The sequence below is a fragment of the Sceloporus undulatus genome, chromosome 3 (assembly GCF_019175285.1).
Source record: "Sceloporus undulatus isolate JIND9_A2432 ecotype Alabama chromosome 3, SceUnd_v1.1, whole genome shotgun sequence".
NCBI classification, from domain to species: domain Eukaryota; kingdom Metazoa; phylum Chordata; class Lepidosauria; order Squamata; family Phrynosomatidae; genus Sceloporus; species Sceloporus undulatus.
The window spans coordinates 106,819,344-106,840,506 of NC_056524.1; the positions used below are offsets into that span (position 1 = coordinate 106,819,344).

The 21,163-nt window shown below is 39.3% G+C and overlaps 1 protein-coding gene across 4 annotated transcripts in view; it reads left to right on the forward strand.

Moving 5' to 3' along the window:
- The window catches only part of ADPRHL1 (ADP-ribosylhydrolase like 1), a 53,878-nt gene that overhangs the window by 21,988 nt on the left and 10,727 nt on the right, over positions 1-21,163 (forward strand). Inside the window, exons 5-8 of one of the 4 annotated variants that reach the window (XM_042458290.1) lie at positions 2,566-2,693; positions 5,083-5,215; positions 8,215-8,368; positions 15,411-19,687. In XM_042458290.1, the coding sequence (XP_042314224.1) occupies positions 2,566-2,693; positions 5,083-5,215; positions 8,215-8,368; positions 15,411-19,407 (4,412 nt within the window). In that variant the 3' untranslated portion in view covers positions 19,408-19,687. Of the gene's footprint in view, positions 1-2,565; positions 2,694-5,082; positions 5,216-7,937; positions 7,990-8,214; positions 9,138-15,410; positions 19,688-21,163 lie in introns of those variants that run through there. The other 3 variants (XM_042458291.1, XM_042458293.1, XM_042458292.1) reach the window with 3 other exon arrangements.

The window sequence follows — 21,163 nt, forward strand, 5'->3', positions numbered from 1 at the left end:
ATGCATTCTAATGACTGGGTTATTATTGCTCCTTAATTTATTGCTTCAGCTATGATTTGGATTTTAAAAAACCATTGTTATGCTTGCATTATTAATATTTTATTTTTGTCATCCACTTTTGACATTTATACAAAAACTGAGATATCAGTACCTAATGTATCTAAATAATATTTATTTCCTTATTAAAGTTACAGTTCTGTACCCACTTACTTGGGAGTAAGCCTTATTGAACCCAGTAGGGCTTACTCGTTTGAGCAGACATATACAAGGTTGGGCTTTCACCATGTAGCCTGTTGGTATGCACTAGATATAAACCCGATAGTGAACACAGTACTTCCAAATAATATCTGTTGTTGTTGTGTGTCTTCAAGTTGATTTATGGTGACCCTAAGGCAAGCCTATCATGGGGTTTTCTTGGTAAGATTTGTTCAGAAGGAATTTGCCTTTGAAAAGTTTGGATACAGACAATTAAGAGTTAAATGGGAGAAAATTGACCAGTCTAGCTGTAGAAAAACACTGCCAATTCCAGCAAGATAATGTTAATAAAGAATGAACTTGGAGAAAAACTTTAAAAACTCAAACAGCTCAGAGAATGCCAAGAGAGAATGGGCAAACCCTCAAGATTAAAGCATGCCTTAGGCTGCAAGTGGGAAAAAATGACAACGCAAGAATACTAGAGACTCAGCCAACTAGGGCAACACTCAAAAAGAGATAAACAAAAAGGCTCTGATATTGTGGAGGTTTAATATACCCAGAAACCTTAGGGCATGTATGTAGGCACTCACAAAGGAATGGGAAGAAGCTTTGATGTTTTCCTGAGAACAGACACATTAGTCTGGAAAACTGTGAGATTTTAGTACAAAAATGTCAGTGGCATTTGGTAGGATCTGATACAAACTTTTGATGATCAGACAGACAGAGGAAATAGAAAGAGAACCTCAGAAGGAAAGATAGGAGTTTGGTCTCTGTCAGTCTTGTTTTAAATTTATTTTATAAATTTAAACATATCAGAAATTATTACATTTATTAAAATGTATTTTAAATTTACATTTATTCATTCAAATTTTATTTAGTTAAAAGAGTAAAATTTATTTTTACATTTTTTCTGATTAAATTTTTATTGCATTTTTACAATAAAACACAGAATATTTGTATAACAGTGACAAAAACAACAACAATTAACTGCAAGACTCAAAAGTATGCATCTGTTGAATAATTATTCCACAGCAGAATCACGAAATTGGTTTTCCACAGAGAGCCAGAGGGTCTAATTTGTCCAGCTGTAGAGTGTCTTGACAAATGTTCTTCCTTTTTCTATCTTTGGGCTTGAACAGACAGGTCAAAATAAAGCTGCTTCAGGTCACTTTGGAAGTATGCTGTTTAAATGATGCATGCGTCCTAAGAGGCCAGAAGGACTGGAGCACAGCTCTGGTGCAGCTTCTGGCCTCTCAAAATGTGTGTGTAATTTAAACAGCATACCTCCAAAGTGATCCAAAGCAGCTTTATTTTGGCCTGTGTGTTCAGGCTGTTTCTTTCCTTTCCCATGGGGAATGCAAAATAAGCAGGTAGGAGGAAACAATCCTTTTTAGCATACCCATGGTGCTTGTCCTTTTGTTTTATCTAGGCTGAGCATACCCTAGGATGGGTCAAGTGACCCCAACACTGGTTTCTTTTAACTTCCTTGAGTCATCATGAGTTCAAAAAACATGTATCAGGTCATCATGAATTCCAGCCATGTTCTTCACACACACACACACACACACACACACACACATCTCCAGTATAAGGTTATGCAAGGCCAGATGGTATATCCCATTCGATTTCAAAAAACCTAATGGCACAAGAATACTTTCAGATGCAGACAGACAAAGAAAAAGAAGGAAGCCATGCTGACCTTCCTAGAGAGAAAGTTCCAAAGACTGGGAGCATCTACTGAGAAGGTGTTCTTCCTTGTTTCCACCAAATAAACTTGAGAAGGTAGTGAGACAGAGAAAAGTGCCTATCCAGACAATCTTAGGGCATGAATGGGCTTGTAAATAAGGTCCTTTAAATAGCCTAGACCCAAGCCATATTATCAGCATTTTTAATTGTACGTACTTAGACAACACCTGGTGAATTAGATGCTGCCACCCATGCCTCACCACAAGTCTAACCTTTTTTTCATTTTACTGTAAGAAACCATAGAGATGTATGCTGTGTGAGATCTTCACAAAGGTTTTGATCACAGTTTTCAAGTGTGTGATCATACAGTTGTATAGAATCAGTAGACAGTAAGATCTATAATAGACTCAATCTTCTGCTTTTCCAGAATGTAGATGGTCCTATTTTTATTTTTGTTAGGAGCTTAAAATACACACCTTCCCTTTTTTAATGTTGTGAAAATAAACTGAGTTGTATTGCTAAAGTCATTATTCCTGTTGTAATTAGCTGGATATGTTTTCATTGAATTTTTTTCACGGAATCCCCGTAAATTGGATTTTGTCATTTGTCATTCATACTTGACTATGATACTGAAAGACCCTTTTCAAGATGAAATGTGTCACATCTAGCTTGTTTTGCATCCAGAATATCAGGAGCATTGGTTTTACTTTGAAGCAAAATGGCAATTTTATTTGGAAGAAAGAGAAATTAATGAAGAAAACCAGAATAAGCCTCACTTTCCTGACAATTATGATGCAGAAGAAAGAGAAAAGGTAATCTCTTCAATTTAAATGTCTCTATTTGGAGATGGTGGTGGGGAAATACTGTACATGGACTGATGTAGTTGTCTGGGTCTAGTTGTGCAGCTTCTATAGACTAATAAGAGTTCATTGTGTGACTCGTGCTTTTTAAATTATACACATCAGTTGATTAGCAATTTAGCAACCAAGTGTGTAACCTCTGATTTTATATAATTCTAACTCAAGTAATTACAGTCAGCTAACAGAAAACAAACACATGGTAGACAGGAGGAGCTGAATTCCATATGAGAATAAAATAAGAGGTCCAGTGATTGGGAATGAACACATAATCAGCTCAGTAGAGAGCAGAGGCCAGCAGAGATCAGGTTCCAGAGTTGGCAGTGAAGTGCAAATGGCTGGAAGCAACCACTGTAGTTTTAAAAGGGCAAATGGCAGAATTCCAGAAGCAGGAAAGGTAGAGGAGAGCATCCTTTTAGTCTCCCAGTATCTTCTCACTAAGGGGTTGGCTACATGGGCCAAAAGGCCTGTGCTCCTCCTGGCCTTGCATTGTCTAGTTCAGACAGTGAAGTCAAAACCCTAGCCCTGGTAGAGCTGACATAGATCCAGTGCATTCAGCCCAATCCTGAGGTAAACAGCCCATACTGTGTCAATTCGACCGCTGGTTTGCCACAGAGTTTCCTGAAAACTCAGCAGCACACCCCAGCTGTTTATATGCCCCCCCCCGTGCCCCTTACCTTGCTACATCATTGCTGGTATTGAGAAACCTCCCATTTCCATGCCCCATGTGATGTGAAACAGTGCACCTAGCCATGTGGGTGTAGCCACATCAGATATGGCAACAGGGGGCTTCTCAGTAACAAGGTACCTCAGTGGCAAGGTAAGGCATGCACATCGGTAGCAGGTCTTGGGTCTGCATGGGGACAGGTGTGTAAACATCCACGTATCCACACACCGACCCAGGGACTGACCCAGGGATGTCCTGGGTGAGCATTTGGGGCCAGAACAGCATTGGCATAGTCCATGCTATCCTGGCTTGTCTCCTCAGCCTCTAAGAGAGAAAAAACCTCAAGCTAAGAATTTAGGAGATTATTGCACTACCTCTTTCCCATTCTGGGCACAGACTGAGACTGGGCTGGGACCGTGTCTCATCACACAGCTCTGTGTCCAGATCATTACTATCCCGTCCCTGATTGGAACATCTCCTATTACGGAAAAGAAGCATTTTTAGTTAAGAACGGGAGAAGGATGGAAAAAGGCAGCTAGCGTGATAATCTCCTTGGGTTTGATTAGGTACTGGAGTCTTACTGGAGACCTATGCTCTTCCCCAGGCTCGTGTATTCCATATATTTGACCACAAGACATAGAGTTTTCTGTGCCAACATTGTTGCTGCTTTTTAGCATTTTTTTGCCTGAGGCAACTGCCTCATTTTGCCTAATGGTCAGGGTGGCCCTGCTACACAGCATCTGGTTGGGGAGAGCTTATGGCTGCTGAGATCTGCTTGCAACTTTTTTTGGCAGACTTGCCACCTTGCTAGCACATGAAATAAAGTGCTGGAGGAAACTGTTTACTTACAGTTCCAGTTTCCAAGTTTTCCATGCTCTTTTCTACATCCCCTGCACCTCAAAGAAACTCTGTATTTCTCTGGTTTCCTTAACTGAGGAGTTGTTCAAATGATATGACTATCACATTTCATTATAGCTGGAACTCCATGGGGCATCTCAGCCATATGCAAGCCACTTGGTACCTGGTTTGCAATGGGCACAACAATTCTGTTTATGTAGGGATCCACCCAAAATTTATTAAACAAAATGTGTATATATTTGATGCTAAATGGCATGTAAACCAGATGGAAGTATCACAAGTATTCCTCATGCCTAAGGTTGGAAGCAAAATGCCCCCCCCCCCCCCATATCATGGCATCAGTAGGGGCAGTGAAGGGGGCACCATATTTTGGTAGTAGTATCTGCTGCTACATACCCCCTTCATTACCCGGGTCCAGAAAAATTGCTTGTCTAGCTGCAGGAGCTGCAAAAAGTGGTTGGCATTTTTTCAGATCCTGCTCCCCCCCCCCCCCTCCCCCCACACACCTGGCTGTGATAAAGTCTCACTTAGGACATTCCTGGCTCTGGAAAGCTGCCCTTCAGAAGGGCATGGACTCTTTTACCATGAGAAAGCAGCAAGTTTAGTGCTTTTGATGATCTGCTACCTGAAATGGCCACCTCACTCAGGATAGTTTCACGCTAGACAGTTATAAGCAATTATAGCACTATGATTTGACTTTAACTGCCATTACTGCAGTCTGTGGAATCTTGTATTTCTTTGCAATGCTGAATGTCTTGCATGCACTGGATTGCCTTGCCAGTGAATTCACCCAAGGAAGCTTGTTAATTATCCATTTAGACCTACAGGAGATGGAGTTCAGAAGGTCGTGGAGGAAGGAGAGGTCATGATGCTCCTATGATTGCATATGATGCTCTCTTAGGATGTGGTACTGATTGGACAGAGCTTTGCAACCGAGCAATGTTCCATGGCGGTAAGGAACATGTTCTTTTTATATATATAACATTTCTAATCCTTGTGCAAAGAGATCTTGCAATACCTTTGAGAGTAACTGAAAGAAAGAAGCTGGCAGCATGAACTTGCATAGATTTGAGTTTACTTCTTCATTGTATGAGTCTTATCATATTAGTTCTCCTCCCACTAAATAGAGCTGTTATTGCTAAATAGGCAAATTAGCTATATTAGGTGACTCAAAAAAAGAGATGTAAATCTTTGTAAATTTTATCCTTGTGGACAATAGCAAATAATTTAAATATATTTCTCCCCACTGCATGAAAGTCCTCAAAAATTGCATAGTTTTTGAGGACTGTTCAGGATTTATTCTGAGAAAAAATCCACATGTGAATTTATAACACAGCATTCTTTTATGTAGAAATGTTGTTGGTTTTCTGCACAAAAACTAAGCTTTTTTGTGCAAGAAACTTGCTTTTTGTGCAAAAAATGCCATTTTCTGTGCAAAAACACAAACGCGGAGTTTCTAAACACTCTAGAATCTGAACATTTACAAATATTTTTCCCTCTCATCCCTACTCATAAATCTACTACAGTGACTCCTCTGTTTTCACAAACTTGGAATTCGTGTCCCTCGTCCATCCACAGGCGGCAAATGCCCGTGCACCGCCATTTAAGCCAATGGGCTTGAATATTGCTGATTTTCCATCTTTGCATGGCGGTGGGTGTCCAGAATGGATCCCCCACAAAAACAGAGGAGCGACTATACATTCTGGTAATATTCTAGCATCTGAATTTCTTAATGGGTTTCCCAGCCAGTAATTGTGCAGTATTCTTTTATGTCATCCCTCAGAGACATTGTCTTGATCCATAAAGAAGGTGGCCATCCTATTATTGTGTGTGTATGTACCTTCACGTTGCCTGTTGACTTATGGCAACCCCATGAATTTTATAGGGTTTTCAGAAGGCTCAGCTACACATAATAATATTGCTATTGATTTTTGAACATTCACATTGACAGTTAATTGTCTTCAATTTCCTGTGCAGATTCGCATCTATTCATATCTATTCAACCTGTCTCTGCCGAAAGTGCACATGTGATAATTCACATTTCTGCAGATTTTTGTGGATACTCCAGTAAAAACTGTGAAGCCTTTTTTCTGCAGCATTTGCAGGTTTCACACATACATGTCCTGCAAAAAGCCTGAACTCCTACAAATTGCGCATGGCCAGATCGCATTGTATTTCACTGGAATGAGGAATATTTTAGTTGTGACTAGCCCTAAGGCAAGGAATCCTTAGAAGCAATTTACCATTTCCTATTGTGTGTGTGCTGTGTGCCTTCAATTAATTTCCAACTTATGGTGGCCCTAAGGCAAACCTATCACAGGTCTTTTTGGAGGCAGAGAGCATGTGCCTTGCTCAAGGCCACCCAGTGGGTTTCATGGCTGAGCTGGAAATCAACCCTGGTCTCCAGAGTTGTAGTCCGACACTCAAAGCCACTAAGCCATGCTGAAACCCACTCCCCATCCCCAGCAAAGGTTGAGAAGAGTTTACTATTGTTTCAGTTGGGCAGCTACTTCATTCACTGGATCAGTTTTCTCTAGTACCTTCTGTGTAATAGTCAGTGCTTCTTAACCTAGTTTTTACTCTCTTCCAGTTCAGACTATCTTTCACTTGTTCTAAAAGACCAAACTTAATGTTCATAGGCTGATTCACATAACTTTGTAGGTAATTCATTAAGTGATAATGATAACTGGAAGATCAGAGTGCTCTAAGGGACTTGTTATCCACAAAGACTTACTGTGACTGCATCTGTGATCCACAGCAAGGGTGCTTTAAGGAAAAAATGGACGATAAAGGGGTCCTTCAGAAAGTTCTACAGCCATCAGTCTATCCCCACACATCTTTTTTTTTCAAAGACAAGTTTTATTATGTTTTTGCTATAGCAAACAAAAACCAACAATTGCCACTCTCATACCATCAACACATGATCCTTCCAAAAATTACTTCTCATATCCTCAACACATTTTTATTTTTGTTTCACAGCATCTAGGACTGACTGCTACATAGCATTCAGACATATATCAAGGATTATAAAAACACACAAATGACTCAAATAGACATGATAGAAAAGACTAGGGTGTGTGTGTGTGTGTGCGCACAAGTGCATATGTGTGTTTATATGTGGAAGAACAGAGGAAACTGGTTTCTGAGTAACATTGTCCATATTCTCTCAGATATTTCAGTTGCCACTTGGTTGCTGATTGGGAAGGCAGTTTGTATTATTAATTGCTTTTATTTATCCTTTGCATCTGTTTAAGGAGACTGCCTGTAAAAATGGAGTAAGCAAGAATTTTAAGAGCCTTATCTCATGAGAAAAGAAAGCCAAAATTGGGGGGGGGGGGAGTACTTGTTTTCTCCATGCCTTTCTGTTCTCTTCCCAGGGAAGGGGATCATAAAAGCATGTCTTTTGTCATGCTGGAAAAATCCATTAGGCAAAAAGCATATTTTATGACCGTCTTTCTGGGAAGGAGAATAGAAGTGCTATGATGGCATGAAGAGAACCATGGAGCTACTCTCCCACTCTATTTCAGCTTTCTTTTCTCATGCGATAAGGCTCTAAATCCATATAATGTCTTGGCCACTGAAAGTCTCAAAATGTTATGTAGTGGAGTTTTGTGAAAGTGGTACATCTCACACTCAGTGAGATCTCTTGCTTCTGTATTATGATTTCTCCACAGTTGTTGCTGGCACAGCAAAGGGATAGAGATTCCACAAAAATACCTTCTGCATGCAGAGCTTGTGCTCTACCAATGAATTATGGTTTTCCCTTCATTAGCAGCTGATGAAAACTTCAGAATCCAGGTTCCAAAGCTCCCTTGAGGATGTCATGAATACAAGCGAAGATACTTCCAACCATTATCCCTTTTCTTCTCCTACTGGAAAATATACTATTTAACTGGCCAGCTAAAAGGCAGTCCAATAAAATCTGGTGTTCATTTGTGCTTTATTTTACAGGTGAGAGTGCAGCTACTGGAGCTATTGCTGGCTGTTTGTATGGATTGCTTTATGGCCTTAGCAAAGTTCCTAAAGGCTTGTACCAGGATCTGGAACAAAGGGAGAGACTAGAATACCTGGGGGAGACTATTTTTCAACTTTCTTCAGAGGAAAAGTAAAGATGTTTTTCTTTTTTAAAAAATCATTATATCATACCTCTCTACCAAATTCCTAATATGGCAGCCTTGATCAGATTAAGGGGGGGGGGGGAATCAGCAAAAGAATTGTGTAAATCCCTGAAAATTGCATTGAAACGCCACTGTGTTTAATACAATAAGAGTACTCCTAAATAATCTAATATTAATTGGGCTATTTGCTGTATATACTCATGTATAAATTGGCATTATGTATAAGTGGAGGGTGCGTGTGAGGGCCAAAATTGTGATTTGATATGACCCATGGATAAACTGAGAGTGAAATATAGCAGAATATAACTAAGGATGTATATGTTGAAGCAAAGGAAAATGATGCCAAAGAACATATAAAATTCTGGCAGGCATCACTGTTTTCAGTCACCCTAAAGGCTGGATGGATTAAGAGGGAACTTAGGTAAATGCTGGCTGTGCAATATGTGTGGGAGGCAACCAGGCTTGGGCAGGACTAAGAAAATGCACACATGTAAAAAAGAAGTAAAGGCAAAAGTTCAGAATTAATTCTTATTTTAAAAAAGAAATTGTCCCCTCCTCTGAGTAGAGTGGCAAAAGGCAAGAGCTTACTTTGTCCCAGGAAAACCTAAAAGAAGGACATACCCCCTCTACTCTCATGGCCAAGGTAACCAGATGTCATCACCACAAAGGAGGACAAGGAACCACAAAATGTAGGACATTCCAGAAAAATGTAGGTCAATACCAAATAAATGCAAAAAAACAAAAACAAAAACAAAACCACTCAGAGAAAAATAAATTTATTTCATATGGTTTCTGTACAGCTCTTTTACATAGACTGTATTTTATTAGGTACTCAACTGGATTTTTCGGATGAACTTATTGCCTTGTTGGCTTGCAAGATATTTATAGAATTTTGAGCAAGAGAAAGACTTAAAACTGTACTTTACATGCAACAAAACCTTGACTGATTATTCCTTTCATTTGTCCCTTGTGCTTTAATTAAGGAAAAAACCCTTTCAACATTTACACTGAGTCCTCAAGCAGTCCTTTGCCCCACATGATTGCTGTCCATTCTCCCACCAAGATACAAATGTATTGTGAGCTCTGGGGGGCAAATCTTGTCTGCAGTTGCTGCTCCTAGCAATAGCAAGCAATAGCAAGTATATTTCTATACCTCTTATCAGTGAACTAGCACTCCCTAAGCAGTTTACAATGTGTGTAAGCCAATTGCCCACAACAATATGGGTACTCATTTTACCAACCTATGAAAGGATGGAAGACTGAGTAGACCTTGGAGCCCTGCGTGAGATCGAACTCACAACCTTGTGGTTGCAGTGCTGGCATTCCTGTGTCACCAAGAAAGAAAAAAAACTTTAGAAGGATCCATCCTATTCTCCTATTTGCAGCAAGGACAGGCTGCCAAGTAGACAAATTTTTCATATGAGAACAGCAAACATTGTGCTACTCAATGGGCTTTTAATTAGTGATCATACTGGAGGACTTTTTAAATTTCTCCTGGACAGATGGTTAAAATGGAGGATATGCCCTGGAAAAGGAAAATGTTTGGTCACCCTGCTCTTGGCACTTCTTTGAGGGAAGCACCAAAGAGCTGCTGCTGCTGTGACTGTCCCACCCAGGCATTCAAAAAGGCCAGAAGTGCTGCTGTGGTGGAGAGCTTAGTGGGAGCTGGTGTTTCTTTTAGGTTCCCCTAGGACTCTTGCCTTTTGGCACTCTGCTCAGAGAAGGAGATGGTTCCTTTTTTTAAATACCTCTTATCAGTACAGTACAATACTTACTTTCAATAAAGTAATATCAGTGAAGTTATCAGTAAATTACAGTACTTACATTGCCCCATGAATAAGTCGGCCCAGTTTTGGGGCGTTGATTTTTTTGAATAGAATTTGAAGACTTATACATGAGTATATACAGTATGTTACATTTTTAGATATACAACGAGAACTTGGAAAATTCATCTTATTTTGGATGACAAATCCCAGAATTTCCTAGTCTTCATAGCCAATTAATTTTATAAGCTCTGGGGTTTGGGTTTTTTTTCCTTAAAGTATACAGTTAAAAATGTAATGTGTGAATGAAACACATGTTTTCAAGTCAAAAAGATACAGTTATTACAGACACAAATAAGTTTAGCTTCCTTTCAAGTAAGAGTTGCAAAATTGCATTTTCTTTCATTTAATTATGAAATTGGCCTAATAATATGAACATAGTTGCAGGCAGCACCATTATAGAAGTAAAACACATCTATTTAGCAAATTGTTTTAACTAATGCATTTGAAAGTTTGGGTATGAAATTGAAAATTAAAGAAATAGTATAATAGAACAGCTTTACTATTTAAACAATGTCAACATTCAGTATTTCAGAATCCCTTTTAATAGTGATGATGGTATAATTTACCAGCATTTGTTTTAATTTGTTTTTAAAATGGTATAAATTTATCTTTCAACTGTTATTCTTTCATCCCATAACTGGTATTCTCATATTCACATGCCAAGAGTTTACATGCAAAGCTAATGGTGTGTACACACTTACTTAAGACAAATTGATATAATCACATTTCCTAAAAGTGTTCTTGAAATTCTGTTTGTTCCTGCATTTTCCTGCACTTTTTCTTTCCCCCTTTTTAATTTTACTTTCTCCTTTACATCATGTAACTCAAGGCCCATTTAACTTATATATTGCATGAACACTTCAGGGTAACATTAATCCAAAGAGGGGACTCCAAGACTAGAAAATAAACAAAGATATAACAGTGGAACAGAAACAGATGCCAAAATATACAAACAGATGTGTAGCAAATATACAAATGTTCCTGATGTAGTCTTCATATACAATATTTTCGTGATGTTTTGTTGTGGTTTTGAAATCCTAGGAAAACGTTTTTAATGATTGGGATGGCTAAAATACTTGTAAATAAAGTCATCTTATGCCTTTTCATAAGCACTGTGCTTTTTGCATGTTACTGTGTCACTGTTGGAATTCTTGCTTGCACCTGTCAATGAGTCAGTGTTGGTCAAGATTATGGCTGTTTATTTGTAGACAAGAAGCTCCTCTATCAAAGTCTGGCCAAATAGACAAAATACAAAAGACTGTAGGGTGTGTGAGGAAAAAAATCAAACTGTTGAAATGAAGAAAGGTGATGGGCAGGGAGTGGGGCTTTAGGATTGGATTTTTGTGTGAAAGGTATATGGGGTTTCTTCTGGAAAGGGAAAAAAAAAATCCTGGGTCAAGATGCACCCTTTTGAGGGGGGGGGCATTCTTTTGCCCATATGTAACGTGATTAGATCTTGTGTTGGATACTAGAAGAAAATAAAGAAGAAATCTCCTATAAATCTTGAGGTCTACCCACCACTGATCAAAGATCTGGAATACTATCCCCCCCCCCGGCCCCATCCCTTTCCATGGCCAGTTGAACCTATTATATTCCTTTAAAGTAGACCTATAAAACAAACACGGGGCACCCTTTGAAGGCAAGTATATATTTTTCCATAGAACAGCTATCCCTTGCTTCAAAGACTGCATATAATTCTGGTATTAATTTAAACAAATATTTTGTGGGAAGAAAGTCATAGAGATTACTTCATTCCTAATCCATGCTGAATTTTGGAACTTTTGGCACCTGTTGGGAATATGTGAATTTTGACACCTATTTCCTCTTTACCTTGCTACACTGGTAACATCCATGTAGGAACCCTAGAATTGCACAAGAAGGGATGTACCAAAATGAGTTTGCACAAGGGCATTGCCATTCCAAAGTGATGAAGAAACTGACGTTATAATATCACAGAATCATAGCGTTGGAAGAAACCACTAGGGCCATCCAATTCAATCCCCTGCCATGTAGGAACACCCTTCCAACAGATGGCAATCCAGCCTCTGTTTAAAGTCCTCCAAGAGACTCTACCACACTCCAAGGAAGTATGTTTCACTGTTGAATAGCTCTTACTGTTCATTGTATAATAGTCATTATATGTATTTTTATAAATCAGTATTTTTGCAGGGCACAATTGCCATTCCATGGTGTTATGTCATCACTTTCATTAAAATTTAATTAAATTTCATTTCATTTCATTAAAATACAACAACAGTAAAAATGATAGCTAGAACATAATGTAAGCATCCAATTAAAATGCCATTATGCCTTTTAAAACGGAAGAGCAGCAAATAATATTTCATCAGCAACACTCAAAAAGGTGATGTTGTCGATGCACCGGCATCCTCAACTCCTCCTTTGCGTTACTATGGCAGCTCAGAAAAAGTCTCACTACTGAGGTGACTTGAAGTAACATAAACACACATACTCCTGACTCTGAGGCAATACAGAAAGAATCCAAATAAAATCTGGTTTACAGTTTGTGTTAAGGCCAACACAAGATAGTTTCCTGCTTGATTCCACTGAAATGTCCATGCAAATCAGGGTGCATAGTACCCGAAACAAGTTATTTGGGGTACTGAGGCACAAAATTGCATCGGTGCCTCTCATCATTAACAATTTGCTGCCCCTTCATAATCTTCAGTCTGCATCTGAAAACAGCCAATTTAGCCTGTCTAATGTTAGGGCCAACCCTAGTCTAATTTCTAAGAAAGAAATCCTGTATCCCAGAACAGTGGCAACAAATCAAATTAGGCAGTAGACTCATAGTAGTAGCTATAATACCTCATGAATGTGACCTTTGTGTGGGGAAGTCATGTTTCAATCAGCAAGTGAAGGAGATAAGTGTGTGTAGATTTAGAAATGCCTTGCAGTGTTGGCTTAAACTGAAACATTGATGTATCCACCCCTTTAGGAGGCTGTTTAAATCTTAAAAGACAGATTTCAAAATCATCTGGAATATTTAATCTTCATCCTTGAATGTCATGTGTGTATAATGGGAACACAATCTATGATGGGCATGGTTTTGAGATTAACACCAGTTCCAATAAATGTAATTTTTGATGCAGTGACTTCATTGGTTCTGTCATGTGTACATCATGTTTCAGCAGAACATTGCTTTTTATAAAAAGTATTCATCACTCATGTTGTCATGGGGAAGGCAGGTGGAACAAACCTCCCTAGGACAAGCTCTAGTTACTCAAGGTTATACCCTGAGTGCATATTGTCTATGTGTCTGATGCTGGTCAAATGTCAAAATTTTATCCTGTCTTTTTGGGGCATTATATAAAGGTCATTGTAAATTGAGTCTGTGACACTGAGAGCAACTGCTTTGTTCTGATGTTCTTGTGTGAAATGTTATTTGTGAGGAAAGCTCTGAAGACTAGATTCTGTCATCTTTATGAGTGCCATTTAATGAGGGCTGGCGGGGCAATCCCTCATATTTAAGGTGTCAGTTGGATGAAAGAGGCACCATAACAAATGTTGTTAAAATATATTGTTTTTAAAAGAAAATTACATGTGAACATGCATATGCACACAGAGCAGACTTATGCTCCTCACTGTGACTTTATTTTCCTGTCTTTACACTGAAACCAATTTTTGTGCATTTTCCAAATTAAACTGACTCCCTGTTTACAGAATGTGGCCATTAGTACTGTGGCAATTAAAGGACACCTTAGACATCAGATGGCACACTCTTTTGGATAACTAACAAGGATGGCAGAATCTATCTAAGCATAGCTGTTGAATGTTGTTTCTCAAAATCAGGAAAGCACTTTGTTTATATGGCTTGAGGCATCTTATTCTTTTGTGGAAAGGGTGAAACCCTGAGCTTCTGGAGTCAGAAGTTATACTTGCCATTATGTTAATCAGAGCCAAGATTTCATCCTAAAATGATTGGCTGCCTTGCTTCTTGCTTGCATATGAAGAGGTATAAACACTTAATATTTTCTAGTATGCAAATTGAATCCTATTCACATAGTACTTTATCACTATATGAATTATCCTCCCATTATTACTTTTTTATGGTGCTAGAAATTTGAAACCTCCAGTGTGTGACACCCCCCTCCTCGGGCTATTGTCTATTGCTGTTGACTTCACTCTGTGGCTTTCACACTGAGTTCACTATTTTATTTAGTAACTGATCCTACCCAGTTAAAGCATTTCCTAAATCCCCAGCTGCCTCTAGGCCTAATTCTTCAAACAGAAGTATACTTGCAGTCATGCCAAACTTCCAGCCCTATGTTAACAACTGAAAGGATAGAGAGGTCAATTGATATTGCTGCACGGATATCATTACATACAAAGCCTTTAGCTCTCTGGTTCTTGCAGTCCCACTGGTATTTGGTATGGTCCTTTTAGAAAAGAGATTTTAAGGGAACATTTCCCTACATAATTGACTAGAAAGATGATTAGATTTTCACTTTGCCCTGGGTGAGTTTTATTACACTAGGAAAAATATGTATCTGATTTCAAAACTTGCTGATCATCTATTAAACATAATTAGGAGAGGACAGGGTCTAAAGAGTTCCACACAAACAAATGGGTTTTGATTACTGGCGTTTGACAGACAATAGTCTCCATTGCCATGTGGCAAACTGGCAAAATTTCAAAGGCAGTTTGTGATATGGCATCACTCTGTTGAAAGGGAAAAGTTGCATTGGTAGTTCTTTTAAAGTTCTGCTAGGCAAATGAAATCCACTGACCAGAAACCTGTATCCAGTGTCCCTACCCAACTCATTACAAGTGGACAGGAAAAAGATGTGTAAAACATTGCATTACACAGTAATTTTTGAATATTTTATTTTATTTGTTTCCTGGTACCATTTTTTTCAGTATGACCTGTGCATTAAACCACTGTACCATCATCTGTGTTATGTCTGCATAAGTATGTCCTGTTTTTCAAATAAAACAAAACACACCTTATGCTGTACCACTGCACTGTGGAAAACAGCTGCCATTCCTGGACAGTGACCAGTAGTCATCTGTAAATGATGCTCATGATGACTGAGCTGACATGTTTATATCTCTTTCCATCTCAGACTATTGCTTATACTAATGCACCTGGTACAGTAGAAGTTATCAGTTTTGAAAGTAAGTAAATAAACTAGAAATGTTTATAGTTTTGTGGCCCCAAAAGCATTCCTTTTCTTTTATGCAGCAGAAACAAAGGTACAAAGTTGAGCAGTGATAAGGAGCTGATTGATCCCATAGCACTGAAGAAGAAGCTCAGTAAGATGTCAACAGAACTTGGTGCATTTGCTGTCCTCAGCAGCCTTCTGGTATACCTCACAGAGCTTGTATCAAGCCACCCACAAATTGAGAGCAAGAAAGCTAAGTGGAAAGAAAGCCTAGTAAACAAGGTGAATGTAAAGCGGGAATTCCAGAGTGCACACAGTGGCATCCGCCCCACAAAATTTCAACTTCTGCAGTCAAGATTCTTGAACAATAATCGTGAGCATTATAGAAAGAAGCCGAAGGAGGTTGGCAAGCTAATTATTAAAGAAAAGCAGACTTCAAATAGAAATGGGTTAAACTCCACCGCATACAAGCTAGACAGAAGCTCTTTAAAAGAAGATGAAAGCCCAAGAATAACCCTCCAAGAAAAACCCAAATGGGTCAGCTGTTGTGGAAAAAATACTGTGAAGAATGTTCTGAAGAAATTCTTAGCTGCTGAGGAAAAAGCTGCTAGAGAGAAGCAACCAACACCAAAAAAGGAGGCGCCAAACAATAACCTGCCCAAAATAGTCAATAAAAACTCTGTCTTGTCCAAGCTGAAAGAAAAATTTGAGCAAACCAGTAATGTTTGTTCTGCTATCAATGTGAAAGCTTTCCTACCATGCAAAGTTGGAAAAAAGAACAAAAGTGGCCCAGAGAAAAAAAACATTTGCCAAGCCAAAGTCAGAGTGCTGGAGATGGATCTGAGGACAGCAACAAATATTGATAGCCTTCAGCCTCAACATTTGGTGTGTATAACTGCCCCCATGCCTAAATTCTGTGTTGCTACTGAAATTAGCCATCCTTGGAGTTGGGCAACAAATGCCAAGTCTACCACTCAGCTCTCTGGTCATAACCCTGAAGTGAAAGGAACAAAGGACACTCAGAATACACATGATATTCAGCTTGATGAGAACAAGATACCAAGGAACATGTTACCAGAAGGACAACAAAAAGAACTGTTGCAAATCAAGAGACATGAAATGCCTATGGATGTGACTGACCAAAAGGGCATTTTTGAGGCTGACGTAATGCTAGGTGCTAATCAAGACAGCGTTCCAGCTTCACAAGAAAGTGTGCCCCTTGTAGGCCCCTTTCCAACCCCACCTAGAAACAGCTTAGACCACAAAGATATGGTTCCACCATTAGCAGACAATGCATTTTCTAGCTCTAGGAATGAAAATGAACCACAATCCATTAGCAAAGAAAATGTCCCTATTACCTGCCTCACATCTAGTCCAGCTGAAGGGGTTAGTGCACACAGTCACCAGGAAATTAATGAGATTCCTGGCATACCAGAGGGCACACATAGGTCAAAGGAGACAGAAATAGAATTAACAGAGCCCATAAAAGATCATCCCCTTGCTGGCCAAAAGTGTTTTCCTGAAGAGAAAGTGCTGGAAAATATTTCACCATTTCAGTCTCTTGCAGCTCAGGCATCTTATAACAGAGAGTCTGCTGCCATTGACCTGCAATCAAGAATTGAACCAGCAGCTGTTGACAAAATGCCTCAAGTAAAGCCAAGACAGAAGGATATGAAAGGTCTGAAGAGCAAATTTCCTGATACAGTTCAGAACAAAGAAAAACAGTCTGATAAAGAAGAAATATGTTCTAATGCTACCAATAGTGACGGTGCAAGTCAAGCCAAACAAGTGGATCCAAAAGCAGTAAAAAATCAAGAAAAGGTTTCTGACCAAAGTGAGCCTTTTCCCCAGAAGCCAATGAGCCAAGAAAATAGCCCAGATACCTCCAGTCAAATCATACCAAAAGAGCCTGTGAATCAGGCATGCAAAGCTCCCACTTTTAATAATAGCCATAAAGAGAATAATGATGAAAAGGGAGGCTATATTCACCACAACTTTGAAAAACATCAAACTCCTTTACCTGGCGTTTTTAAAAAATCCAGCTGTGTTACAACTGTAGAGAATATTGACAAAGATAAATTTTGTTCAGGTAATACAATAACAAATCCAGAGCCCAGTCGTGAGAAAGAAAAGATTACGGTGACTCACTTAGACACGTCCCAAAATCTGTTAAAAGAACTTATTAGCCATGAAATTCATGAATTGGTGGAAATTCCTGGATATTTTTCAGAAAAATTTAATTTATCCTCATCAGACCATTCAATCAAACTTGAGAACAGCATTGCAGAAGTCAACAGCCCTTGTTGTAGTGACCTTCAAACACCTTTTCTGAAAGAACTATCAGAAAATGAAAGCTGTATTCAGGGAGACAGTGTGGCTAGTCCCAATTCTGAGAAACATCATCCACCTTCTCTAAGTGAAATGCAAATGTGTGAGGATACACCTGGACAAGATGAAAAAACAACATGCGGTTTTCACAGTGATTTAATCAAGAGCAAAAATAGTGCTGCACAAAACAAAGATATCTTGCCAAGGATATCTGAGAAGAAGTATCAACCAACCTCAACGAGGGAGCTAAAGAAAAATGAAGTCAGCCCTACCGGAGGGGCAAACTCCATGCACAATGTGGAGAAACAAGAAATGTCCCTGGCAAATAAAACTGGAGAGCAAGAAAAACCGCAAGTGATGGTGGAGGAAGAGAAATCTGGAAAAAACAGTTTCCCTTCCCAAAATGAAACAGTACTACAGGGAATCAGTGCAGCAGAAAAACGAAATACACCAAAAGGAGTCCAAAGCCTAATGCCATCCCCTGTCAACAAAAGGGGACAAGAGGTCAAGAAGACAGAGGGGAAAAAATATCTGGTGGATGGTAAGAAGGCAGTGCATAACTCCAAGGTAGCTGAAGATTTGATAAAAAGTGACCTTACAAAAGATGGTGGAGGCAAAATAGAAAAGACTGCCATGCAGACACATTACGTAACTCCACCGAAGCATAAAGCTAGCTATCCAGGACTGTTGCATTCCACAGATAACTCAACATATCAAACCTCATCAATAAATTTAGTAAAACATGATGGTAGTAATGGTGATGTTGCAACAGGAAACAAAACTACTGTGAAAGACCCACAGTCTTCACACCAGGAGCCAATGAAAAATGATACTAATGCCCAAGGGAAAAATCCCCAGGATGTGCCATCTGATGATAAATGGAAGCCTGAAATTAAAACAGGGAAGACAAGGGAGAAGAGTAGTATGTCAGGACAAAATGCATTACCTTTTAAAAATGCAACATTGAAGAGTAAAAAGAATACTGGAAGAGAGGGGAGCACTTTGGGCCACTTGAAGAAAGATAAAATGCCATCATCAAAAGAACAGAATACTGAGCTGATGAATCTTCCAGTAGAAAAAACACAGAAACCATCCTCAAATGATTCAAGAAACCCCAGAAGTATTACTAAAGATGAGAAGCAGGCACTGGGCAATTCCAAGAAGGGCCAGTTACCATTATCAGACGTCAAACCAGAGAGTCATCAAAATAGTTTCATAGCGGGGAAACAGCAACAGCAGCCCCAAGCACCAATGGATTGCGTCAATCCTAAATCAAGCATCAGAGATGAAAAGCATACACATCATAATTCTGAGAAATATCTCCCACCTTCCTCAGATGACCTGGAAATGCATGAAAGGAATGCTAGCAGGAAGACTGGCTCCTCAAAGAATGTTGACAAACAGAGAGCTCCTCAGTTGAGTCAGGATAGGACATCGCAGAATGAAAAAACAGCTCATGAGACTGATGCAGCAAGCCCCCTCTTGCACTCTTCAAATGAGACCCATCCTACAGAACAGAGAGAAACACGGCATAGTTATGGCAAGTACAAAATACTATCAGCACATGATTTATCAGGGCCAGAAAGTGGAGAGACTAAAAAATGTGAGGCTGGTGTAGTAAAGGAGAGCAATGCTAGATTAGTAGGCTTAGAAAAATACAAAGCAGAGAGTTATAGTGAAGGATCAGTAAATTTGTCTTTTAAACCAATGGTTATTCGAGCGATTGATACAATTAAGCTTGATAACTAATTTTTTTTTTACTAGAGATACTTAGGTTTATCAACCTTCAGTTACTGCTTCACTTCAGACATTAAAATTGTACTGAACAGTTTTTGTTTTCATTGCAATACTGAACAGTTTTGAAATTCAATCATTGCTCAGAGGTGGTGGAAGTGTGTGTGTGTGAACACCAGGTGCGCTTCCTTAATCATAATGGAAACGTGGCTCCCTCTAGCGTCCCTGAATCGTCGCAAGGGGAGCGAATTTCCTATGAACGCAAACTTTGGAGTTTATCGCACCTACCTTATAACAGCCCCTGAGTGTTCTTAAAGGGGCTGTTCTGGGAATGGGAGGCGGTGGGGAACGCTATATATCGCACAGTGAGAATGTTTCCACCGCCGCTGCCAAGCGTTCCTCTTCTGTTCTGGGAGTGTTCCCAGGGCCAATTTTCGGGAACGCTTTCTCAAGCATTCTCGAAAATCAGCCCTCTATAACGGAACAGAAGCTCCCAGAATTGAATGGGAATGCTCGGTGGCAGTGGTGGCCTTCTCGCTGTGCAATATACAGTGTTCCCCGCCACCTCCTATTCCCAGAATGGCCCCTTTAAGAATGCTCAGGGGCCATTATAAGGTAGGTGCGATAAACTTCTTTGTGTTCATAGGAAATCTGTTCCCCAGGAATGATTCAGGGATGCAAAGGAGGGAGCAACGATTCCCTGACGATTGAGGAAGCGCACCTGGCATTCACATGCACACGCTTCCGCCACATTTGAGTGATGATTGAGCCACATTGGAGCAACGTTGGAGCCAGTTATGAAAATCTTCTATGGCTGTCACTTCAGCTTGCAGCCATCTCATCCTGCTGCATGTGTGTACACTCAGCCACAATTACCATTACAACTTTTTCACTGCAATGAAAACAGCTGAGAGTCTTCTGGCACCTTGAAGCTTAAAGGTTATGTCTTTTCCTTTGTCCCAACTATAGTAGACCAAATGGATAAATAGGATTTACACAAGTGCTGACTCACCATTCTACAAGTGATTCAAAGGGCCTACTCTATTTGGAACTATAAATGGGATTTCAGCCATTATCCTCAGATAAATGTACCTTGGCTGCAATATCCTGTCTTTTACAAATAAACTTCACTGAATACAGTGGACTTTGCTTCAGATTAGACATGCCTAGCAGAGGCAGAATATGCTGAATAAAGACAGCAAGTGAACTGTTACCTCATGCAGTTTCTGGCAGTTGGCTTTTGGATGTAGAATTTTGGGTTAGATAGCCTTAGATGTGAACTTGCAGGATAGTTTTTAATATCTTGTAATTTAAAAGCAATCACACCCTTGAAAATCCTATCATCACCAGAGTATTTTTTTTGCTGAAGACTGACATTAGTGTAAAATTAAGGTGAGTTTTTTGGGACTAAATTTGATCTATATTTGCTCTTTTCCCATGAATTCCTCTTACTTGTTTTTCATGTATTCCTCTGAACACTGTAACTTCTATGTAAGCTTTATAGCCAAGAATCTTGCCCAAGTATGTACTGTTTTTGTCTAGTAAATGTTTTTAAATACGAAGCTGTGACAACAGTGGTGCTGATAATGTGGAGAAAATAAAGCAAATCTATAAAAGTAGGAAAGAAGAGAATCTGAGTATATTTTCAAAATGCTACAAAATATCATAACCCAAAGTCATGTTTTCATATTGTCATCAAAGGCTTTTAGAGTGTGACAAATTATATGGTAGACTATATCTTGGTATTTTACTTTAGGAGTAATTTCAACAG